At 39.0% G+C, this 26806-nt stretch overlaps 1 protein-coding gene across 1 annotated transcript in view; it reads right to left on the bottom strand.

Moving 5' to 3' along the window:
- The window catches only part of CDK6 (cyclin dependent kinase 6), a 141742-nt gene that overhangs the window by 76087 nt on the left and 38849 nt on the right, over nt 1-26806 (bottom strand). The window contains exon 4 of the mRNA XM_075143762.1: nt 7745-7912. Coding sequence (XP_074999863.1) covers nt 7745-7912 — 168 coding nt within the window. The remainder of the gene's footprint in view (nt 1-7744; nt 7913-26806) is intronic.

The following is a 26806-nucleotide window of genomic DNA, read 5'->3' as shown; positions in this document are numbered from 1 at the left end:
AAGGACTGGATGATTTCATGTCTCTTCTGCTTTTGAGCTCTAGAATTCCATGACAGCAACACTGAACAAGTACTAAATATTGTTAGGCTAAGAGAAATTTCCTTAGGTGTACCTGTACAAGGGAATTTTCATTCAGAAATACCTTCTACAGCAGGACTTTGGCCAGTGAGCAGAGAAAATTTACGGATACTTCCCTGCCACTGCAAAAACGTGTCAGCAACTCATTTTTATTATATATTAAGCCCTAAGAACATTTCTGTCAGCAGTGTACGGACACCTGCCTTCACTTTGGAATAGCACAAGCTCCAGGGAGAATATGCTATTTTCTCTGCTCCTCTTCCTTTGGCTGTCTCACATTCAAGTACCAAACAGGCCCATGCCTGCTTACCCTGTGTGCTCTGATAACAGCATAACCTGAGGCCGTATTTTAGTGTTTCAGGATGGTTTGAAATTATGTGGGAACAGTTTTGTAAATACACAGGGAGAGACCTTGTCAAACAATCAAATTGTTTTTACAATCCAACCCACTCAATTATCTCTGGGAGTAGATGTAAAAACAGACCCGCTTAAATCAACAGAAAAATAGTACAAAGAAGATGTAAATCACTGGGTGGGGGAAATGCACCACATACTTTTATATCTGAAAACAGAAGATAGAAGTACAGTCACACAATAGCAGGATGCTCTTTTATAGTATAGAGAAAATACACAGTAGTAATTTTCTGCCTTTCTTTCCCTCTTTTACAACCTCCCCTCTCCCTCATTTTTTTAAGCAGATTAAACACAGCCTGTTCCTTATACATTCAGTTCTTCTACATCCTAAAGTCCATTCACCAGATATTTGTATGAAAACTGTAAGTCAGTACCATACGATTACTAACAATATCTACTGTATCTTCTCAAGTCAAAGAGAAGGAAAATAAAGAGAAAAGAAAAAAGAACATTTCATTTTATCTTCATGTCAACATGTGAAGGCCTATTTGCACTGAATACATTTTTCTTGCACCAATGGAATTGTACTGCTGCAAAATAATACCAAATTTCACCCAGAGGTGAAAAGGGAATGCCTCACAAAAGCAGAATTAAGAGGAACCCAAGTAAAATTATAAGGTGTCAAACAAAATAAAGAGCTTTTCTTACAGTGCAGAAGTTAACTGCAGCCCAAATGGTTCAAAAAGTAAGTAGATTAATTTATGGAGGATGGGTACTTCAGTAATTATTATAGACAATGATCCAGATACAATCTCCAGCACTGGAAATTTCTAAATTTCTGATTGCTGAAAGCTGATTCTTACTCTCCTTCCTAAGCATCCTCTGTTAGACATTATCCTTTGATAGTGCGCACAGTCAACTTTTGGTCCAGCCCAGCAAAACTTCCTTTGTTCTGATATGAACTGTCTAGAAGTTGTACCTTTTTTCCCTTTTTCCACCAGCACAAGGTAAATTTATTCTGCAAGGTTGCATTGGTGCAGCTGCAGGGCTGCAAAACATGCTCAGCTCAATGTGGACAAACTCTGTCATCACATGATATATATTCTAATGTTTGCAGCTCTGAAAAGGAGTTTTCTGGTACAGAAAATACTCTCATGTGGAGCCAGTTTGCTTGTGTACTGTGAAATAATTTCTTTGAAAGATTAAAAGATAGGCTTTTTATGGTTCATGATAAACCTGGGCCTGAATCAGAGCAGAGGGTTGCATTCCCTGCATTCTTGACGGGTCTAGAGGGTGAGTTGTGGCATCAGCTGTGGAGGAACAGCACAGAGCCCTGAACCCAGGCCTTGGCACTGAGGGGGGAAAAACCAGATACCCTTAGAAGTTTTGTTAAAGTCAGATACAGTAAGAGCCTTAAATGAACCAGTAGCTGGTTCATCTAACATCTTCAAAACAGCGTAAGTCAGCATGAGTTGTGAGGTTCTGAAAAAACATTTCCGCCTTTGAGTTAGTTTAGTTATTTGAGTCCTCAGCTGAAGACTTCAGATGTGGTTTCATAACTGACTCCAACAAATCTAAGACTGTGGTGTCTACAGAGTGGATGACCCCATCTTTCTGCTCACCCTCCTCTGTGTGTCAGTGCTTTCACTCATGTGGTCGCTCAGTGATTTGCGTCTGCTAATCCACCTGAAAATGAATAACTACTTTTTATGGGGCTCATTTTCAGTCGGATTGCAAGGGTGCGACCACTAATGCCGATGCAAGGGAAGTGGTGGGAGTATGTGGTCAAAAGCAGGACCATCCTTTCAGCAGCAGTAGAAATGTTACATCTACTTATGCTGACTGTGAAACGGCATCCTTAGCATATTATGTCTAGGATGTGTTTCTAAAAATAACAACCTTGCTATAAATCCTCAGTCTCTCTACGAGTGCAGCTAGTACTGCTCTTCCAGACAAGTCTTAAAAACTTTAAAGTTTCTTATGATGGGCAACAAAAATTAATAGTCGGTTTTGAAAATGATCTTATATGATCATAATGCAGATGAATAAAAGAAACTTCTATTCTAATTTCCTAACTTTGTCCACATGTATTTCTGTATTGCCCTTTGATAACATTGTGACATTGAGCAATCTGTGTTTTCATTGTTATTTTCATATAAATCTGAGCCCTCTTAGTGAACATCTGATCTGAGTGAAGTCAACGTAAATATATATTGAAATGTTTTTAGTCAGCTGCAGGCTTTACTGTCAATGTGCTGATAATGATTTTTGTTCTTAAGATGGCTCCGGAGATAAATGACTCATTTTATGCGATGGAAATAATTTTCCTATAGGGTGTTTGGGAGGATGCAATAAAGACTCCTTCAGCTATCCAGATGTTAAAATATCAGAGAAATTCACTCATTTCTTCACAAAGCCAGATACATGGACTCTTTTATGCAGAACTCTGTGTTAGCAGGGAAGACAGATTTTCGTTAAATAAGCCAACCAATTTAATCATACTGCATTCCTAAATAGCCACAACCTTTCAGCAACAGCACTGACAAGCTCAACAACGCATATTTTGATCCTCTGGATGTCTGTCTGTGACTCATTTTCCTTTTCAGGGGCATTTGGGTGTACTGAAGAAATGCACCATGAAGAAAGAACTGGAGATCAGGGCTCAGACCTAAAGTGATGAGCTTCCTCACAACAGTGAAGGCTCAGTGCATACCAAAACAATGTCACTTCCACCTGTCAGAGGAAGGAAGATTTATGCTCTTATCAAATTATGCATGGGATAAAATCTAGTGTCACTGTACTGATTCCATTAGGGCACTCTTTAACACAGCCCAGATTTTGACTTTCATTCACCAGAGGCAGGGGATTAATTTCCATAGGTCTACTCCTACGTTTGATGTTAACTGCGAGCTTTAAATAGCTTGCTGAATCAGGTCCATTTAGGGATTTCCAGTGCATCTCAGGTTAAAGCTGTACAGAGTCCAGGTCTGCTGGAACATACCCAACATAAGAATGGACTCTGCAGGGTGTATTACATACAAATAAATATGTGGATTTTGGGAAGCATAGTATCATGAAGACGCGGCCATAAAGAAAAGGAAAAAACAAGGCAAAGCAAAAGAAAGTTCTTTGACTGTGCTCTCAACTATCATATTAGCTCAGACGAGAGTTTACATTCACATTATTTACTAACAGGTGGCGTTTATTAGAATGCAACAGTGGGCAGAAAACAGGAAAGCACTCGTTCCTCTTTGGAAAAGGGTTTTTCTATCTTTTTTTGTTGTTGTTTTTGTTGCTGTAACTAATTTATATATTTATTTTTACGAAGTAAGCCCAGTTAGTGAAAATTATTTTATGCTCCCTTGCTAGTATACCAGCAAAATGAAATCCAAGTTCCTGCATGATGTGACATGTAAACCATTTGTGCTGAAGTGACTGCCAGAAATGGATGGAAAGTTTTTATCCTGAAGAAACACTCAAATAAAATGCTAGCGTAATTTAAAATTATTCACTGACAGTAACTGCAGGATTTTTTGTGTCTTCTCTTTTTATCTGTCAATTTAACCGAGTCTAGTATTCAACAACTTAGAGCATCAGTAGAGGAAGTGATGTGTTTTTCCTTCTGATGTTCAGTAAATCTGAAAACAAGCGGGTTTTTTTTTAAAGGAAGACATAAAACAATTTTGTTTGCATTTCATGGGAAAAAAACCCATCAATAGTGCTGCCATCTAAGGTAAAGCACACATGTTTTCAAAGAAAGTATTATGAGTGTGTTACAAACACTAACATTTTGCCAGTTTCACTCAGATCCTGACGCAAGTCAGGTTTTAAAAGCTGGACAACCTCAGCTCCACCTAGATGCTGTGATCACAACTGCGTGTGCTTATCTCACTTAGCATTCTCGTGTGCCATGATTCAGCTTCATTTCCTTTCTTTAAGGCAGTTAGAAGTCAACAAAAATAGATAAATGGCTTATTTCTTTTTCATAATATAACTTCAGATTTTCCAGACAGCCACTTGCTCCTTTGCTCTGAGAAAGTTAGAACTGAGTGCTCATTTTTCTGCACCAGTTCATCAGCTTTTGCTATCAAACTCTAAAATTACACAGTCACATCAATCCATCTCCTCTGTCCTATGGAGCTTCTCTGTTATCACAAAGCCTATTCAAAATTTTCCCAAGGGCCAAGATCAATACTTGAAAAAGAATCTAACTTTGTATGAAATCAAATGCGTGCCCTATCACCCACCACCTGAGACACCCCTGCCCGACCTCATTCTTTCTAGTGCTGTTATTTCAGACCTGTATCAGTTCTCAGTCTGACCACAGCTGGGAGTAGTGATCTCCACCCTGCCCCCACAAGCCTGTGTAACATTAGTTTGAATCTTTTATTCATTCACTGACAGAAATATCAAGAGGTTTCTTCAAATGACAGCAATATGCCCGGACGACTGATCTGCCAGAAGGATTCTTTAGCATTGTGGAAATAACTGGTTATCAGAGAGAGACTGCTTTGAAGTTACCATTTGCAGCACCCAGAGTACTTGGGTTGGATTAGTTTTTACTGGATTACTTTCATGGCAAGCTCTTTTTGTCCCATCTGAAGAGTTTCTTTGTGAGCAATGAATGAGGATGCATCTTGGGAATGATCTGATGCTTCAAAAGATGGTTCTTGTAGTTTATCTTGCAGTAAGCTTCTCTTCTGAAGGAAATGCTGCAGAGTCCTTGTATTGATCACAATGATAGCGCATGCAATGTGCCTTTTATCACTGGGCTATCTGCACTACCACTTTTCAACATAACTCCGAAGCAAATCCTTGCAAGACAGGACTTCTATTAATTGATATATGTGTAGATATATGCTGTCTTTTATAATGCAACATTTTCTTCTGCAAACACTTCAAAACAAAGCTGGTCCTGCTGAAGTCAATGAAAGTTTACTCACTGCCTGGTGAAGAACTGCAATTTAGACTATTTTGGGAATGGTAAAGTCAAGAATATCTTTATGTTTAAAAAACAGGGTTTTTTTTTAAAGCTTTGTTTCCTGTACTGAGTTTTAATGGAGGGAAAAAAAGAGAAGAATTCGCACACCAAAGCAGCTAGTCAAAGGTAGAAGTTACATTCAGAAAAGGAAAACTGATGGCCTGTGTCAGCTAATACACATTTAGTAAAAGTTTCTAACCAGCACTCAGTCTGTAGGAGCAGTGAAGACTGACATTTAAAACCACACCACATATCACGCTGTAAGCAACACTCCTCCATAGGTTTCTACGTACCCAGACAAGAGTTGATTTTGAAGGTGTTAAACATTAAATGTTTTAAAACCAATAAATTTTTAACTTAAAAAAGCCATGGTCATAGCTGTTTTTTTTTAATAAGAAAATAACGATACACTAAGTTCTAGGTGTGAAAGCCATTATGCGCGTCTATGCCCATATACTTTGTCATTGGTCACTGAATAATTCAATTATTTTAATACTCTTTAGCATAGCTGCAATGACAATTGAATGCTTGTGGGAACATAGTACAAACTTGCATGTAGACAATCCCTTAGTCTGAACAACTGTTGTTCACAGCAGTGCTAAAGGAACTAATGGGTTTTGAAACATGATTTTTAGCACAGAAGTATTAGATACTTGAGCATACGTACATCCTTTGTGTAGCATTTCTGGCAATGTTCTCTTACAAGCAGGACTTGGTACGTTTTTGCCTCAGTAGATGCACTCTATTTCTGGATCTTTTGACTTTCCTTCCTGTGCAGGTTACATGATCATGGACAAACTTCTGCTCAGTTCTGTAGATATTTTTTTTCCTCATTTTATGCAAAACTTTTAAAAAACGGCCTGCTGGAAACCTTACAACACTCTGCAATTTTAGCTTTAAGAATTTTATGGATCAATAGAAATACTCATTGAAGCTGTTACTGAATGATAACTGGGAAATGAAAAATTACAGCAATTCAGGAACAACCTTTCTCTCCTTTTCTTCAAACCTCCGTTTTGAGTTACAACATAATCAATCCTTACTGACCTCATCAGAGAGATTCTTTCAGCTTTGGATTAGGCTATATCCTACAGGCAATGAAAAAAACCAGTCCCAAAACACAAGTTTACATATCGTTTATGTGACGAGGATACTTCCCTATGTTTAGCAAGATGATGATATTGTTTTCTGTTGCTTCCTGCCTTCATTCACACTGAAGCCGCAACCTAGTATGTCGTCATAGTTACATCACACAATGATGGGAAGACTCTTACAGTAACTAATAATAACAATGGATTGCTTTTTGTCAATGTGAGCCAGGAAAATTTCTACAATATGATGTAAAACGCAAAGTGGACTCCTTTCAGTTTCTTTTCTCAGCAGTTCTCCCTTTCCTGTCTTTAGCATAAGTGATACTGCCATGGCAGTTCTGATAGTCAGAATAGAAAATGGAAACAAAAAAATTCATGAGCAGGCAACAAAACCAAATGACACCCAACATGCATGCAGCAGGGTTACTCTTCAATACACTTCAGAGATGCTGTGCCAAGCTAACAGCAGCTGATTCTGGGGGCAGGGCCAGCAAGCGTGGAAACGGGGTCAAAAAATGAGGAGTTGGCAGGACTTCTCTACCAGCATTAGTTCAGGAGAGGGCCAGACCTTCTGAGAGTGAGCTCATGTCTGAGCCAAGGACAATCAGGAGAGCTGCTGGGAGAGGGGCAACAGTGGCAGGGGGCCTAGAGATACTGGTGGTGCTCTTTAACAGCTGGCTTGCGAAATAATAGCTGTGATTTTGGCTGCCAGGTCCACTTGAGCTGCCTCCAGCACAGCCCTATTTGGAATCATTCAGTAACATATGGGAGCAAGCATTGAACCCATATTCACAAACATGGAAAATCAGAGGCATGACAGTGTGGCATTTTCACAAGTATCTGTGTATTTTTTCAGGCAAGATACCTGAGGATCAGCAAGAGTTTTATCTTAAAATAGGTACTTCAGAAACACCCTACCTATCTGGCTTAATGTGCAAAAGAAGTCAGTATCACAACAGAAGCTAGACTGACGGAGTTTCAGAAAACTAGCATATACCTATCCTTCAGAAACCAGTCATGATTTAATATAGAACCAGTAATCAGTAATTGATTACTGGTACAAAGTAACCACAACAACTTCAATCCTGCCTGGAAAGCAATTGTTTTCGGAGACACAAGTAACTTCAATTGCAGAGATGGTTTTAGAAGCAGCATCATAATATGGGATAAAAAGCCAGGAACATAGAGAGTAAAGCACACTGCTGCATTAAAAGAAAAATAAAAGCCTCCAGAAACTTACCACTGAGGTAAGAGCCATCTGAAAACTGTAGATTCGTGCAAGGCCAAAGTCAGCTAACTTTATCTGCCCGTTGCTGGTTACAAGGATATTTTGGGGTTTCAGGTCCCGATGCACCACACGATGTGAATGCAGAAAATCCAGTCCCCGAAACAGCTGAAGCATCATGTCCTAAATATAAAGAAGAAATCAATATGCAATTATGAAGACAAGGTGGCAAACAAGTAAACTCCCTGTCATAATTTGCAAAACTAATTTAATAAATATTGACTTAAATATGTGCACAGGAGATAAAAACAACTATTAATATAAAATGGACAGGATGTTGTGAGAACCAGCTGACTTGAACAGGTGTCCTTATCAAGTTAATGTATTGTTTCTAGTTGAATTATTTGAGGTTGATTGATAGAATTGTAAAGACTGGTCAACATACTTAAAAGAAATAGCAAGAGCTTGTCTGTAAATCCCAGGACAACTTCAAAACAATGCTGTCCAACTAAGAAAAATACATAGAAGCTTTTTACTCTTCACTTTAAACCACACACCACTTTGCATCTCGCAAGTTTATGCTTTGTCCTACCCCAGTGAAGTGAAATTTTATCATTCACTTCAACAGGCACAAGGATCTGTTTCAATCAGAAAAGCTGTTTAAATGACAAATTTGCCAGGATTTAATGTTACAGAGGGAAAAAGTTTACTTGGCAAAACCTGTTGTATAGAATTTACTGAATAGAACAGAAACTACCTTTAGATCAAAGTTTAGCATTAAATCAGTGTAATAATCATAAGTAACACTTCTCATTTTGCTTTCTGTTTTGTTATAGTGATGCAATCTTCCATGACATTTCCACAGCTGAAGAAACTATTATTTCATCTGTACTCATGTTTTCACATTAATCTTAGTAACGTGAAAGGAATGAACCAACAGACTCAAAACTAAATACTAGAAATCCCCTGAATTCCAAATTAGAAGGATACTGTCAACTTGAAAATTATATTTGCAAAACAGGCTGTTACAAGAAGATGCTGCAACAAGTAAGAAACAAAAAGTATAAAGAAGAAGTTTATTTTCTGTATGCAGAAACACAAGTCAAAACTTGACTTGAGTTCATGAAACTCTAGCTCTGTGTTTGCTGGTGACATATACCCTTTCCAAAAGCCATCCAGCAGGGTGTCCACCAATCCTGTTATTAGCAACCAAAATGATCTTGGAGAGGTGGATGGCATGAAACATGAGAAAAGGGAAGAAGGATAAATTGAAGTTGGTTGCCTTTATTCTTCTCTATGGACTTGGGTGTGTTTCAAGTAAATATTCAAGGCACACTATTAAAAGGAATGATACCTAAAAACGGGTTTAAAAATAGCTCAAAACATTCAACTTGATAATGTTGCTTTAGCTGGATGCATTTTCAAGCTACACTTTATAGACATTTCTATATAATTTAATACAAAATTATTATTTTCATGTAATGTTCCCTGATAATCTCTACAGAAAGTATTATAAAATGTACAAGTATTAAGGCTGGAAGCTCTAATCTGACCTCTCATAAAACATGGCCATTTTAGCCTATAACTCTGTCTGCCAAACAGTAGGAACAACGGGCTACTCATAAAGTAATCAGTTTTTATTTGAAGACCCTGATGGAGATATTACCATGGAACTATGGATGCTGTGACAGCATTTAATTAGTATCACCTCTGAATCCCATTCCCTGTTAGCTGATGCCTTGTATTCCCTTTGCTTCCCCAGGAAAAATTGAGATCTGATAATTTTGATAACTAGTATAATAGAGTTTGCACCTTTAAAACAGATATACAAAGCATATTGAATCCTCTTGCATTTATATAATCTCCCTTTGCAGTCCAGAAATATATGAAAGAGCTAGGACTACAGCTCTGCAGGTTTCAGTCATCAGTAGAAACATCATACATGTCATATCTGCTCACTTTGTGCTATTATAACTTAAATCAAATCCGAAAAGTCTTTGGATCAGTCTATATAGGGTTAGGGTTAGGGTTAGATATGAAGAACAAGCCAAGAACATTTAAGCGCGTGGTTATCTTAAGTATGTACTTCATGGTTTTACTGAATTTGGGTCTAATTTTTTTTATTCCAGGTAGACATAATAACAGATGAAATAAGAAAATAATTTGAAGAACTTAAGGATTAGTCAGTAGACCCTGGTGAGTCCCTTTTTGGTGACATTTCTGTATCCTACTCATTTGTCAAGTATGTAAACTCATTCTTGCAGTTACCAAACGCATCAAGAATATTTTTTTCCTACAACTGATGCTGGTTTTGTTTCAACTTTCTTCCTCAAGCTCAGCAAATGCAGTTCTGCTCTGCTAGTTGCAAGTTGCAAGCAATGTCTTCAGTTTCTAAATTCAGAGTCTTCCTCCAGGCACAGGTAAAAAAAGAAAATATTTGAAAATGGAAACTGGTATATCTTTCCCTCCCCCCCCACAGGACTCAAAAGATAAATATCATTTACCGAAATGCTCTTCACACACAAAAAATGAGATGTGCTGCAGAAAAGTGCACCAGGAAAGTGTAAATTTAAAAGGTATTAGAAAGAAGAAGGAAAACTGGGGAAAAAAGTGCTGAATTTCCTCTTCCAGGAAATTCAGAGTTAGTCCATACAGGCTATTCTCTAATATTCATTTTGGACTGTTAATTATGCTCTTTTGCTACCCCTTATTGCTTACTATTATACGTATGAACAGATTTCAGTTCAAAATTATCTTGGAAGAACAGTCCAAAGATTCATGTGTGTAAAGATGGGCCCTTTGATGTAAAAAGACCATTTACTATTTGTGATTCATTATTGTCCTGTTTTTAAATTCTCAGCCAGTTAGAAAAAGAGCAGAAAACAAAATCACATGACATAGGCTTATTATTATGCACTTTAAATACAGAATACCAAATTGTGCAGCTCAGAATTTGATATTTGTTTGCACAAATAGATTTTCAATATCAAAGCAAACAAAAGAGAGAGCTTTTAAATTACTTTTTTATCCATAATGAATGATTGATTTTGTGCTGTACATAAGCCTAGTCAAAAAACATTAGGCCTCACATTTAGAAAATGACTTCATAACTCTTAGTCAGCCACTTGCAAGAAACATCAGACTCTGGGCTGTGTGTTTTCTTTGATACCGTAATATCAGAAGATACTAACCTTTGCTAGAAAATTGGATAAAGGCCGTAAACATGCACAAGCCAGATCACTAGCTAATTAAATCAGGATAATTCCACTCATCTGACAGAAAGGCATCCATTTTTATTAGTGATGATTACCCCATATTATCTCAATTACTAAGATGTAGGAATAACTGCAAGAGAGTCTTCATGTGCCTCAAGGATTAGTTTGTTCCATGCCTGCTTTTCCCTGAGAAATTTTCTGTGGTAGCTAGGCATACCATACTTTGGAATCACAGTTAAAATCATATTTCAAAAGTTAATCGACAAATGATCAATTCTATTCGACAAACAAGAAGATTCATGCCTTAGCAGATTTGAGGAACAAGCTCTAATGAGTCATGATCAAACCTCTACTGACGTCTATCAGACGTTCTTTGGATATTGTATGTTTACAAACATAGACACAGAAAAGCGCCTGTTGTTTCAGATTAGAGATTTATGCCATGTTTCTAATACCACAAAACCTAAGATGGTTGTTGCCTGAGTTGAAGATATATACATTATTCCACCGTGATTACTTTCAGATAATCACGGCTTTACAATGTTTTCCCTTTTCAGGCTACATTTTCAATGCGGTCTATGCACAAATCTAAAATATTTATCTGTAACTCCATTGAAAACAGCTATTTTGGGATGCCACGAACAAATACACTTTCCTTAGAGACAAATATGTAGCTTTAATTTTGTAAAAGCCTCATAATGGAAACAGTTAGGAGCAAAATTTGTTATGGAAATGCTGCATCTTTTGCATGTTCCACCATATATGGTATCGGTGATGGCATTGCTCAGTCTGATATTTACTGAATCTATCAGCACTGAATGTCAGGACCAAATTACAATGAACTTTTCAAGCAATACCATATTATGTCATGAGTCTCAATAATACACAGGAATATGTCCTGCATATTCTGCTTCTGGCGTCAGCGAGGATGGGGATAGGCTTGGGTTAGGCTGAGCAGCTGCTGTTTCTGCCTCTGCCAAAGGCGGGCTTCATGGCTCACATTTCCTGACTCAGACTACAGACTTTTCCTACAGACTTTTGTCTCCTCCTTGTCCTATTCCCTCTTGACCCTACGCTTCACTGACCCCTCTTAACCCTCCTCCAGCTTCTGATCCATAAATCCCTTCCAAGCCATTGGTTTTCAAAATACCGCTCTGATCCTTTAAGAGTCACCCACCATCTTGACTTCCAGCTAAAATATCTGTCAATTGCCTGCAGTAACTTACTTCTTGTTTAAAACCAGCTAGGTTTTCTGGAGTACTCTGCCTGCCTAATCCCAAAGAGGATGGCATGGCTGTCGACTAAATAATTCAAGCATCTACTCAAAGAAAACAGAAAGTACAGAGTTGTTCTGGGTGCCCAGGTGCTGGCAGCCAGGGCTGCAGGGGCCTCTGTCAGGGGAGACCAGGGGCTGCCCATGCCAGACACAGCCGGTTCCAGCCGGCTCCAGCTGGCTCCAACGGACCCACTGCAGGGCACGGCTGGGCCCATCAGCCAAGATGCTGGTGCCTCCGTAAAAAATATTTAAGAAAGGGCAGAAAAGGCTGGAGGGAAAGAGGAGGAGGGAACAAAAGGAGTGAGAAACAGCACAGGGAACACCAAGGTGAGAGGAGGACGAGGAGGAGGATGAAGAGGAGAAAGAGGAGGTACTCCATGGTGGAGCAGATATCCACACTGCAGCCCGTGGAGGACCCGCGTTGGAGCAGGTGGATATTCTTGAGGAAACTGCAGCCTGTGGAGAGGACCTACGCTGGAGCAGGCAGAAAGTGTGAGGAGGAAGGAGCGGCAGAGAGGAGCTGCTATGGAGTGACCACAACCCCTCACACCCCGTGCCCTGTGCTGCTCGGTGTGGGGAGAGTCAGGAGTGATGTGGAGCCTGGAAAAAGGCAGCAGAAGGTGTTCTTTGAATGTTTGCCTTTTTTTTTCCCCACTACCTGAATTAGCAAATAAATATCTATCTTAATTGGCATTAAACTAAGTTCATTTTCCCCAAGGTGAGTCTATTTTGCCCATGATAGTAATTGGTAAGCAACCCCCCGTCTTATCTCAGCCCATGAGCTTTCTTGTTCTTTGTTCTTCTTTATTTTCTGTAGGCATCCTGCTGAGGGGGGGGGGGAGTGAGTGAGTGGCTGGGTGGGAGTTTGGCTGTTGGGCTAGGCTAACCCACCACCGTGGCAAAGGCATAGCTGCTAGATTTTGCCTTTGTAAAGGGGGACACAACGCGATGCAATCTGAAGGAAAACTCCAAGAATAATATGTCTTCAGAGAACACATGCACCCAGAGGTAAAATACACATATGAATGGTTGCTCATATGTGAAGCTCGCATTTTTCCTCTGTTGACTAGTATGTGAAGAAAGAAAAATCTTTAACCAGGTTGCCCTTGGTCATGGTAATAATAGTTCCTAATACCAGAGAAAGTAAGTCTGTGGAAGCCCACAAATATACTCGGTCGTATCACCAAATAAAAGCAACACAATACAGATCTCTGCCAACCACAGCAGACCCTAAATTTGTACTAATGCACAGGCATTTTTATAGCTTTTTTTTTTTTTACCTGCCTATTTTCCTCTTCCTGTTCAATTTCTGTGCTAACATTTTGTAAAACACAACAATCCTTTGGAATCTCCTAACATTTCTCCTACTCCTTGTTGAGTATCTCACACATCTGCACAAGAACCTGCACCCTTCACCCAGAGTTTCTATCTATTTGTAACTCATTTTTCTCTTTCTCCTGAGCAAAATGGAATGTGCCTATTTTGGATGGCAGGTGTTGGGATACTTGTCCTGAACATTTCCTGTAGGAGTGTTTGCATAAGAGACAACCGCAAGTGTAAACAAAGGGGATGAGTTTTAGACAGCAATGTGTAATGAATCAGTCAAGCTAGTTTGACGAAAAGGCCTCTCACTGAACAGCAGGACCTTCTCTGAGCAGAAGAGGAGCAGGATAAGGCTTCCTTCATATCCTACAGGATTATACAGAACCCCCAACCATCAAACTGCTTTCATTTTAAAGGGTATTTTTTAAACATGCTGGAATGAATGTTTAAAGAGATTTCACATTCTCTAGGGCCTATTTTTGAAGCAGAATAATTACAGCACTTCTATGGTTATACTTTGTAAAAAACAGTCAACATTAATTAATGCCAAAAAAACAATGGCATTCCTGAGGAATTACACAGTACAGATACATGAATAGCAAAAGACATGATTAATGTTGTTACACTGAATCCCAAAGGCATTAGTAATAACGTAGTGACTCCCTGTTAAATGCAGTGATTTTCTTTTTGAAGTCTTGTCCTCACACTGGGCTGGGAACCCATCACACCAGCCTGTCTAGAATGCCATGACTGTAATGGCGGGGGCAGAGAAGCAATTTGCCACAGCCTATGGAGCTGCAGGATGCTCTTCTCCATGCAGCTGGCTGGGTGCAGGGGCTGGGACACAGTAAGAGGCAGATAGATCCCTGCCCTTGTGCCCTTTTCCTTCTCTCAGGAGAAAGCTATTCTGATCCATCTCCCCCCAGGGCATTCAGAAAGAGGAGGAGGTGGCTCTGCTCTTTGCCTTCACCTAGCCACACTATAGCTTCTCAGGAGTCATCCATGACCCAACCCAATACACATCAGGATATAGAGCTCTTACTTTTCCTTATATTGGGTAACAGTTTATCTCAGAGTAATCCTATTGCTTTCCATGAAAGTATTTACAGGCTAAGGGTCATCCCTCAGAAGAGAAGACTGCTGTGATATTCCTGTCAATTAACTAGAGAGTACCAAGAGAACGTGAATTTCACAGCATGTTTAATTTAAATATGTTCACTGTTTTGATAAGAGCACAATAAATCCAAATGACCTGTTCACTTACTCGTATTAATCAACCTTACTGTACAAGATAAAATGTTCATTTTCTGTTCATAGAATAAAATGCTGTGCAGAGAGAAAAATACAGCAAATTCATTTAGTGTATTATTAGCAGAAGGGAACTAATATCTGCCAAGCTCATGCAAGGAATTGGTCTAATAATTGGTGGTGTTTTGTATGCTACTACCCTAAAGGTAAACAATTCGTTGAAAATTAATTAACAGTTATATATATTTTTAACTATGAAGTAAAATATTTGTGTAATTATTTTTGAATTGTAAAATTATTTTCATCATACGAAAGATACTTTAATACTTAATCAGAGTAGATTAACAGATATTTTAAAATACGTTCTGATAAACAGTTTCTAATCTATTTTAAACTACTTTTATAAGAAAGAAAGCACAGCTCAGACAAGTGATTCTGGATTATCCAATTGTTAGGATGAAGAACCCCGCAGACAAGCACACTCACAAAAGTATGCCTGTAGGTATACATGCATTTTAGTGTTTTGAGTAATCCGATTCAAGGAAATGTTATCCGTACTAGTCCACTGCAAAGGTATAAACACTGAAATGAATACAGTCGTGTTGGTTTGGGGTTTTTTTTTGTTGTTTTTTTTAATGGCTAGAACTGTTTGTATAACAATTTAAAAGATGCAATACCTGAAGGACTGGAGTCTCTAAAACACTGTTTCGATGACTATTTTGGTTGCTGTTAGAAGTAGTAAGGTAACCAATATTAGAAAGTCCTAAATAAATTACTGTGGAATACAATAATCAGTCAATCAGTTAATAGTCAATCTAGTAAAACTTGCAAACGTCACTATTATGCACAGACCTGCTGTATATCATGAACATTGTATGTCAGTCTCAAGCAAAAGTACCGCAACTGTGTACAAGATCCAGGAAAAATGCAAAATTTTAATTGAATTATAAAGGTCCATGGTAGTCTTTGAAAAAACTGAGGCTTAACAACGCTATTGCATTGCCGTAAGTTTATGATTGAATTTTATGTATGTCTGTAATAGCTTTCAATATACCAAGGCACTATTTTCCTTTTATTGTCATGCTCCTGTTTGTAGACTGAATTCAATTCATAGCTACCACAGCAGGTTTAACATGTTCTAGTCTCTTTGCTTAAACTCACCAACTGTCCCTTCTGAGTTAGAAGGGAACCACTGAATTTGTACTGCTGCAGGAGATCCTGACCAAGCATATTTTGGAGTGCTCCAAATGCTCCCCGAACACCAGTGCTCACCAGCAGCAAAGGCAACATAATTAAGACTAAATTAAGACAAATAGATGCACCCGATTGTGTTCAAGGAACTTTTCTGAGTAACCTTCTGTCTGCCCTCCTTAAAATAGAGACCTGGATTAATATTTTAGAGGTCTTCAAAAGTTTCAGTCTTAGTACATGTCTGTTTTACCAGTATCTTAATACTGCCAGATTTTCATACTGATCTCAGTAATTGTGAACCAAAGACCAAATTCAGTGTAAGAAATATGTACTTAACATTTGTGGGATACAGACGTACATACACATGTATAGGCACACATGTGGATGCATTTCATTTTGGGCAGATCAATATTAATTTAAGTGTCTGTAAGTCTTTCCACATCAATTTCTCATTTTAAAGCTCAACACCTGTCAAGTCAGTTTGCAATATAGATCTTTCAAATTTTATCAGCTGTTATTTTTCATATTTGATGAGAAGAAGTTGCATGACTGAAAGGAAACCTATGTAATTATTGTCCTACTTACTTATTTTCAGTGATTCAGTGTACCAAAAAATCCTATCAAAGTGGAATTACCAGACATGCAAATGAAACACATAACATTTTCTCTCTGGCTACTGGTATTTTGAAGAGAAAATACATGCAAATTAAATGAGAACAGAGGGGAAGTTTGTTTTAACAATTTGACAGAAATTGGCAAATGTGGCACTGTTACCAAGTCCTGTCCTGGCTGTGAAATTTTTACAGCAGGTAAATGTAACTTTGTGATTAACAATCTTTTTCACTGCTCAAACCTTTCCACTCTGTGGAAAAACCAATAGAAGGCACAGCTCTTAGCAGAATTTATAGATCTGAGTCTAGATAAGCAAACAAACAGATTTTTTCCCCGTATCTCTGGATGTATTATCACAGTTTTGTAAATCCCCAAATACTTTCTGGGAAACTTCCTTTCTTTTATTACAAGTTTTTCATAAAACTGTATTGGAGACGGTAGTCTCTCACAGTGCATGCTGCTTTCACAGTTGTTACCCACTCTGTTCTTCTATTCCTCACACCACCCGAAAAAGAGATGAGGACTAAAATGAACCAAGAAATCCCCCAAACTCTTTACTGGCTCACTCCGTTGGTAAGCCCCATACAAATGACTTGAAATAACATCCGTGATTTGTATGCATTGGCTCTGAAGCCCCTTCTGGCACATGTCTGGGGACTGACACCAGTCAAAATTTGGTATCTAAGCGTCACATCAGGTCAAGCTGGATAGCTGGGGCAGAGCTGCAGTTTGAATTCTGGAGTACACTTTTCATATAATTCCAGCTTCTTTAATGGTCATGTTTCTCAACAAGGCAAGTCATCCTTCCTTCAACTGATGCTGTGAGCCTCCTCCTTCTGGGGTAAAACCCAGACTTTCACTTGACTAAGTCAATCTATTCTGGAGCATTGTGTATACTCCCCTATCTCTATCACCTCTCAGTAGAGCTTAGTGCTTTCAGCTTTTAAAAAAGATTTTTAATTGCTTCTAATAGTATGTATCATCTCCTTCTCTCATTGTGGGACATCATTGCCATTTCCTCTTCATAGACTTTGCTTCTGCATTCCCAAGCTGTATTTTGGGACATCCTAAGCGTATCATCACTTCTTTCAATCCTTGTGGAAGCTCTCCTGATGTAATCAGAGATTAGTTCACCCAGAAAATCCACAAAGCTGGATGTGACTCCCTTTAACTACTTCAGTATGCTTCTGGGAGGAGTTCACTGTCTCACTGGCTGCCAGAACCTACAAACTACAGTAAATTATCAACCACGGACGAGCCGAGTCTCCTCCAGTGCCGCTCACACTGGTTGTTATGAGGAATGGTACCAACAAATCTTGGCTCCTTCCATCATAAAAATGTCTAGGAATTCAGCATAGTTGTGAAAGGCACTTGCATGCTGAGGAAGAAGATGGCCTCGTATTAGGCACAACCAAAGTTATTTACCAGCATCTTCGTGACACTGTTGGTCGTAATAGCTCTTTTTAATTTACTCAAACTCCAGGGTTTAAGGGTTAAAAATATGGCATATGTTGACAGGCGACACTCCTCGCTAACAGGAAAGACACGTTGCTGTGGGGCCCAGATCTCGGCTTCTCCTTCCCTGCAGCTGTCTGTGGATAGCAGCTAATTGTATCCACTTGTTTAACCTCGGGGATAACGTCTGCAGGGGACCAAGTGCCACAAGCGTACTTTTTTTTTTTTTTAACGGTCATTTCCTCTCTGGTGTAACTTGCATGACAGCATGTGACAAGCAGAAATTAATGGGGACACTGCTGTGCCAATACCTCTTGAATTGCTTTGACACTGGCTGCAGGCTGCCTGCTTGGCCACCCAGCCAAGACCTCACATGAAATGTGGCAAGGGGCCCACAGCTCTATTCACTAACAAGCCAGCTGGTCAGTGATTAGAAAGCTGAAACAATGCTGTGCACATACATCAAGAAAAATGCTTTACAAACAGCTTCGGCCTTAGGAGGTAAAGTCTCCTAGAAAAGTAAATCTGTAAATTTATCTTCTGCGGACTGCTAACTTAAGCTGACATTAGAGATAATTGTGGAAGGCCCTGGAAGATGACTGCCCTACCTTGTCACCTGAGCACAAGAAGGGCTAACCTCAGAACAAAGACTAACATCTTAACACGCTCAAAACCATGTGCAAACAGCTTAGACCACATGGATTCTGGTCCAGAGGAGGATTCAAATTATGTAAATACATAGAGATTTATGACAGACTACTCTTCCTAATGGTCTATCAACACCTTGGCTTCATTATTGACATTTCTGCAGAAATTCTCATTGGATTTGTCTGCAGTGTGCCATCAAGAAGGCTGAGATTTGTTTATACGCTGATACACAACAACAAAGGATGAGATTTCAGAAGTATCCTGGGGATTTGGATGACCAGATCTCCTACACCCAAGACAGCTTTGAATATTTCAGCCAAGACTTTTTTGAAAACTGTCAAATCCTTGGCTAGACACAAAAGGCTCAAGAAGACTGTTCCTTTAATTTCTCTCTCAGTTGTTTTTTTAAACAGTATCCACTAAAAATGCATGGGTTCTTTATGAAATACCTGCACGGCAACAAGAAAATAAGTTATGCTTTTTTAAAACTGAGAAAAAAGCAGTCAATAGGATCCTACAGATTAGAAACCCAAACATGATTTAAAATCAATAGGACTTGGGCACCTAATTCCTATAGCTCCTTCAGAGTTATAAGCTCAGTCCAGCAATTTTTGTTTAGGAGAAAACTTGTTTAAACTTACTATAACACAGGTCTGCTGCATTTCCTGATATATAAGGAAATATATTTCATGACATATACAGATACATAAGAGCTCAAGGCACTGTAAAAGGGGCTGGCAGGATAGCAGAGTCACTTTTGTGAATTAGAAATCGGGGCTACTGTAGAGTTGGGACTTTAGGCCTAATTAATCTTGATTGCTTCCATCATAAAAATGTCTAGGGATTCAGCATAGTCATGAATGACACTTGCATGCTGAGGAAGAAAATGGCCTCGTATTAGGCACAACCAAAGCCCAATGAAGTCACTGGGACTCTATCCATCAGTTTTCAAAGACCTGAGCTGGTCCTACTGCTTTTTAATATTTCCGTCTTCCTCCCACACTCATCGGAACCAGCAGGACTTTCAGAGAGATGTAGCCAACCTTCTCCGAGACAGAAGTGTCAGCATGACACCAGACATCGAAATACAGCTATTCTCTAGAGCTAGACACTCTTTTAATAAATAGTTAACAGTTTTTATTAAAGATATGAACACAGAGGAGAGTAAGAAGACAATCCCGTCCTAATCTCTCCAGGGAATACATAATAAATAAAGCTCAGTTGTGCACTTTTTAAAAGACACTTTTCAATAATTTTTTTTTGCTTGTAATGTCCTTGCATGGCAGAAGTATCGTGATGCTTGTCAGTGCTGTACAATAGCTCAACATGGGAGTCAATTACTACCTGAGCTGTAGTCACAGGAGTTCATTTAACTTTGCTGCCTCTCTTGCTCCATATTATAAATTCAGGGATAATGGTTAACTACCTCATGAGTGTTGCAAAGATTAACTGGTTAATGTTTGTTAAGTACTCCAAAGATCTAGAATTTGCGTTCAGTTATAAAGGCATAACAACCTTCAAGAAAACCAAGGATATACGCAAGAGGAAAGATTTCTTGGCTATAAGTTATGAGTAGAAATGGGCTTCAAGGAAGAGCCGAGAGGGGACAGTGGCCTACTGGAACCAGCTTGGCCAGGAGCCCCAATCCAAGTATTGTACATATAGCTTTGCAATGCTGTTATAGCATTGCAATAGTCAAAATAGTCTTCAGGATGAGAACCTTACTGATGCCTTAGTACACCTAAATCAAAAGTAGAGAAAAAGAGAATTGTTTCTTGGAAGCACTCAGCAGATTGTTTTCCATATATACAGTAGCAATTCATTTGCAGTTCTATTATGTTGAATTAAAAAATCAATAGCTCTTGAACCAACAGCTTTACAAGAGGAACAGGCAAGCACTTTATTTTGCAGACAAAGCATAGAGAAGAGATTTTGCAAGAGGAGTCAATCCAAGTGCACGAAGTCTTTTGTTTTCACCGAAAGCATGAGAAGTTTGCTGATAGCACCAGACTAGGGGAATGGCTGCGCATTCCCTTCCACTTACATGGTCTATCACTTTCTCCTTTCTTTTCTGATTTCCTACCTCTTCCTTTACTTTTTTCTTTCCTCCCTTCATGTGCCCTGTTGCCTTTTCCTGCCCCATCCCCAGTTCTGGCCCTTCTTTTCACGCCTTCGCTGCACCCCATCCCACTCAGCCATTTCCTCTCTCACCTCACTCACTCTCAGGCCCTGCGGTCCTATACCATCTCTTTGGGCTGCTGCCTCCCACAGGCCAGGTGATTACCAAGCAAGGTAGATCAGCAGAAGATGCCAGCTATTAGCATGCCTCAGCAGCTCATCTCTGGATTTCAGATACAACAAACTGTAACAGGTAGTGATGTGCCCGAGATGTTTGCTGTGGCTGCAGTGGTGGGATATGGTCCCACACATCTGCTGAGTCTCTCCGAAGTGCCATGGGCCATGGCCCCTCCGGTTCTGAGCAAAATGACACTGATTTACATGAGCGTAAATTAGTGTAAACCTCACCTTGTTTTCTTTTGAACACTTGACTGGTTCTTAAAAAAGGAGGCATCTTCAACTCGTAGTGACACAATGAGTGATGAGCCTACTTATTTCTTAATGTTAGCACAATAGACAAGAATCAGCTCTGCTTTGGGGGTGAGGGTGAGGCTTGGGGATGGGGGGAAAGGTGCTACATGAGAGTCAACAGTCTTCTTGGGAGGGGAGAAGATTGCCTCCAATGTTTCACAGGCATGGTATTGTCTCCCTTCCCCCACCTTCCTGAATGCTAAACAAAACAAACTCTAAGACATTTCTAATAAAAAGCCAAAGGTATGTTAGAAGTTAACTTGTAAAAAGAGCCAATCAATGGAACAAACTGCTTCCATGAAGAAGTATCTTTTGAAAGTAAAGTGTCACAAAGGATGCACGTGACAAATGTAGCTTGTGACAAATGCATCATTGCTTCTCAAAAGGGTAACTTGTGACAAGCAAAAAAGTATGCTATTAATTATGTAAGCCAATTTGGAAAAGAAAACTACATGTCTTCTTTCCATGTAACCATTCATGGAAAACCTATGAGAATAAAAGTAGCTACGATCCAGACAACTTGGAGCACATAGATCTGTGCTTTGCTGAATCAGGCCCTAGAAGGATAAGTCTTTTGTTTTCCCTATCAACGAAAAAACCATTACTAATCATACAATACAATATCAAACTCTATGTTATCCCAAACTGACAGTCAGTTAAATAGAAACAAACTGTATCTTCAGAAGGGCAAATGAGAGAGGCTAGGGATCACTATCAAAGGACTTCTGTTTTCTTTTGTTTGTTAAATAGCAACTATATTATTTACTGCAGCTTTGCAAGCTAGCGAGCAGCTGGGTGTAACACATTTCCATGGTGTGTAACCTCTCCTTATGCTTCGTTAGATTCCTTATCAGGACCAGAAGAAAAGAAATCTCTCTGTTATGCTTTTCCTGTGGCAAAGGAAAAGACAAGATGATGACTTTCCAGCTCATTTCACTTGTACAACGTTCTCATCAATCACCATGGGGTAGGTCTTTGTTATTTTCACTGAAGGATTGCTCTTAGTTTTCTGTCACAATAAAGTGTGACTCCACTAACTAGCAAATCAAGGTTACCTCCACCACATTGGCAAAAGAACGAAATGCAAACATAAGGCTAAAGCTACTTCTGAAATATTTTCCAAGGCCCCGGTTTCACAGACATAAACCTAAGTCAAATTAGGTCTAAATTCTTTTCATTGAAAAGAAGGTTAAAGTCTGAAATAGTCAGAACAGTTGAGGTAAGGAAGCTAAACTAACCATTTCATCAAGAACCAAAAGTTTTCTGCTTGTTTTGCGACTTTCCGCTCCAGAAACCAAGCAAAGAAACTGTGGTTTATTTTTATTTTAAACTCTCTGTCAAGTATGCATCTCTTTGCAGTTTTGGTTCACTATAGCCCACGCAGCTTGGCCTCTATTCTCCTTTTCCTATGTCTTCAGTAAGCCCTATAGACATCAGCAGGAATTATGTGAGCAAACAAAAAGCAAGAAAGAGATATATTCTAATCAAGGAAAAACATAATAAAAAATGCTTTGTAAGACGGTCTCTCCTCCTTTAACTTCATGCTTTTATATGTCTTTCCCTTTTTGGTCTGTGTTGTTTCTCACTGAATGACAGTTATACACAACATACTATTGTAATAACAAGCATATGGCTCAGAGATTGCTGTTGACTTTCTCAAGTCTCAAATTAGACATTTTTATTTAAAATACATGAAAGACATCTGTATACTCTTTCATTAAATGCATTTTACATTTGTAACATCCTACGTATTCTTTTGGAACCAATTCCGTTAAAATGCCGATTCTGGGTTTGGATAGCAAGTATTTCCTTTGTAACACTAAGGGAGGAGTATGTTACTGTCAAAATTTCTCTCTAAAAAGTCCTTGCTAAAATATTTACTCTGCTTGTCAGAACAGGAATATCTGAAGTTAATTCCAAATGAAAGAATATTTTAGAATGAATCATAAACTAGATGTTAAAAAAAGGCAACATGCTGCCATTCCAGTGCCCCTTCCCTGTTGTAAAACTAAACGAAAAACGACTCTGCGTTTGCATCCACAGAATATTGTAACATTTCGGAGCCTTCTGAGATTCCTTAATTGTAGTTATGCAACAGAACTGTCACATCCTAAAACAAAGGACAAAAATTCAGCAGCTGAATTTATTGGCTTGGAAACAAAATGCTCTTAAGAGATGGCTAACATGTCTTCTTGATTATTTTTGGCATTTTAAAGTTACAGTGCAATGCTTCCTGTTGCATAGACCAAAGAAGTGGGACATTTTAGAAATACTTAGAATTTTTATGGTGGTGTTCGTAAAGTCACATATTTAGCAACAGTGAAAACTGTTGAGCAGTAACCTTTTTTGCAATTAAGCCACTAATTTCAATGGACCCTTTATGGTATAAGACACTGGTCAGCATTAATAAAGATATAATGTGCTGGCTTCTAATGAGTTGGTCACGATGGTAAAAAACAGCTTCTTCTTTTAAATGGGTATTCTCAAGGGTCACAATTTTCAAGGCAAATGGGATAAATTCTGTGGCCAGAACAGTTATGATATTAATGAAAAAAGAAATAAACAAACCAGTCTGTCAAACCTGTGATCCTCCGGAGCCCTTTTCCATTACTGAGTCAGTTTACTATGATGACCAACTATGACACACTTTTGTGAATAGTCAGGAGTCTGGTTCCAAAGGCACAGACTTTGCTTACACATAAGTTTTGAGGGAAGACTACTTCCTCACTCTGACAAAGCATTTAAAGACAAGCAAAATGCATGTTCATAACTAATCTGAGACTACAGAAACAACGGTTTCAATTCTTCTTTGCTCTAACCTTGGAATTCATCAGGTCAGTAGTACAGGATAACAACTGATTCTCCTCTGTTAGCTCCTCTAATTCGCAGTCTTTCAACCTCACTTCTGAAGCTGGAGCAATCTGTTTACATAAAATTAAGCAGAAGCTTAAGTGCTTTGCTGGAGCAGAGCCTCTGTTCCCTTTGGGGTTTCTCCTTTAAGGTCTGAAGTTGAACCAGAAGGTTCAGATATATATTCCAGCATGAGTTTAAATGTTTTATGTATACTGTATAGCTGTAATGATAACAGAGAAGTAAGAAGAACCTAAAATACTGATGTTTATGAGTCTTTGGATAAGGCTTCCAACCCAAAAATTAAGGACAGATTTGATCTAGGAGCTTGAGCCTTTGTAATTTGCTCTTTCTTAATTGCAAACTGTTCAGGCTTTGCATGAAAACAAATGAAAGGCTGCTTGCTAACTGATGCTAATAGCATTGCACCACACTCACCCCTGGAGGAACCCTAAGAAGCCAACAGTTACACCACAGAAGGATTTGACCCATAGTTGTGCTCTGGAGTACCGACATTGGCAAATATTACAAAACCACGTCTGCTTTATTAAAACTACAAATAAATTAATCATTTTAATTTCCAAATATTTTCCCTTGCTGTCGCACCAAGAGCAAACAACAAACTATTTCTGTTATTTCACTTGTGTTTCCATTCTAAATTTTCTGTCTTCTGGCAGCTGCTTGCGAACTTACTAATAATGTGTGTCTTTGTTTGGACTTCTTAAAAAGAAGGATATTCTCAAAATGGAAGAAAGCTTATTTTATTTCACTTTGAAACCTGAGAAACCTGTAACATGAACCATACGCTGATTACAGAGCACTGATATATAAAGGAAGCAGTTGTGTAAATGTGTGAAGTGGCTATGGTGGGGAAACAGCAGAGCAGAGGAGAAGCACTATTTTAGACAAATAATGCTGTTGTAGGACCTGATTATTATGACTCATGTTTAACAAGGTATTGTGTAAAGGCCAGCCAAAAAGGAGGACTTATTATGGTGGGCACTATACAGTCAGGGGTTTTCCCACAGCTTCTTCCATTAAAAGCTCACAAATAAAATGGACAAGACAGACCCCAGGTGGAGAAACAGTGTGACAGTTCCATGATATTACTTTTTTATAGGAGTAGAGTCAGTTAGGAGGGAATGGAAAGAAAAGTGATGGAGAGAAAAATTCTGGAGGAAGGGAAGGAACAGAAGAGAAGAGTGCTATATAGTGTAAATACAGAGTGAAAGTGAGGTGACAAAATGAAGGTGGAAGGGAAGGATGGAAGGAAGAAAAGGCTGGGAAAATGGGATTAGCACAGGCAGAGAACATTGAGTTGAAAGTCGCTGGAAGCTCTCTGAGCGTCAGAGATTTTGGATTTGGTTGCTTCAGCAGCTGAGTGTAGCTGGCTGATGCCACTGGCTGGTGTTTCTCTGCAGCTTCTCCATGGCCAGAGGATGGGAAGCAGGGAGGAACCATCTCTGTTCTGGTGTCTGCAGGGGTGGGTGGGACGTGGGCTCTCCATGTGCCTCTGATGCGACACGTTGAGTAGGAGGGAGAGGCGCAGCCTCGGCTGGGTCCCATTTTATTCCTTCCCTATAAATGTAACAGCTCTCATTCCAGCTCAGCCGTATCTGATGATGAGTTGAAACATAAGCCTATGGGACGGACTCTGGGAATCATCAGATATACATGTGTATATATATGTGTACGTGTATGTGTAGTATGCCTTCATGTGTATACATATAAAGAAAATACACACCAAACCACTCGCTAGGCACCGGAGGAGAACTGGTGCTACTCCTTATGTATTCTTGTACTTTTGACCCTTCTCTGAGCATCTGAGCTGCCAGTTCTGGCCCCTTCTGGTCCACAGCTATTTTGAGATCATGAACTTCATCGACAGTAGAGTCATCATCAAGTTTCCCTTTCCCTTTCTCCCACTTGCTCAAATAGCAACACTTTTTCTGCAAATATGTTAGAGGACTTTTACAATAATTATATGTATATATGTATGTGTGCTTATGTTCCCATATGTATAAATAATTTAAAAAATCTTAAAGCTAATTTTAAGTTCTACATATGAAAACATGCAATACAAAAAAATTCCATTCCTATCCATTTGTATGGGACTTTGTTCTCTGGCATAAGCTAAATACATCTGTTACAAAAGAAAAGAAACAAACACAACATATCTTGATTAAACCAGTGTGCCACTGAAGTAACACGCTTGAAATTAATTTTTACCGTGGGATACAATAACCTGCCTATTCACTGGCATAAAAGCAGTGCATACAGCTAGTGTAAGAGTATTAAATTTCTCTTGGAGTGGAATAGAGAAAAGTTTTATAAAAAAATTATTTGATTACTATATTATCTTCTATATCTATGAGTTGTCTGTGGCCAACTTTGGAATTATTTTACACTATACAGCTGTATATTTGCTGTGAATAAATATGGACACTTTGTGAATATTCTAGTATAGAGAATCTGAGCTGCAATAACCTGGGTTGGCTGAGATGGGAAAGGTATCCTGCTGCAATGCTTCTTGTCCCAGATCAGCTGAGTTCAACCCTTAGAATCTAGAGTTCAACAAGAAAAAACATGTTGGCTAGGTTTTCCAAATATCTGCCTTGTCACAATTTGTGTCATTCTGTCTCCTCTTCCCCATCTCTGTGTGCTTGTTTT

This window comes from Calonectris borealis, chromosome 2, assembly GCF_964195595.1.
Source record: "Calonectris borealis chromosome 2, bCalBor7.hap1.2, whole genome shotgun sequence".
In the NCBI taxonomy this organism is placed as follows: Eukaryota; Metazoa; Chordata; class Aves; order Procellariiformes; family Procellariidae; genus Calonectris; species Calonectris borealis.
This window is presented reverse-complemented; position numbering and strand designations above follow the sequence as displayed.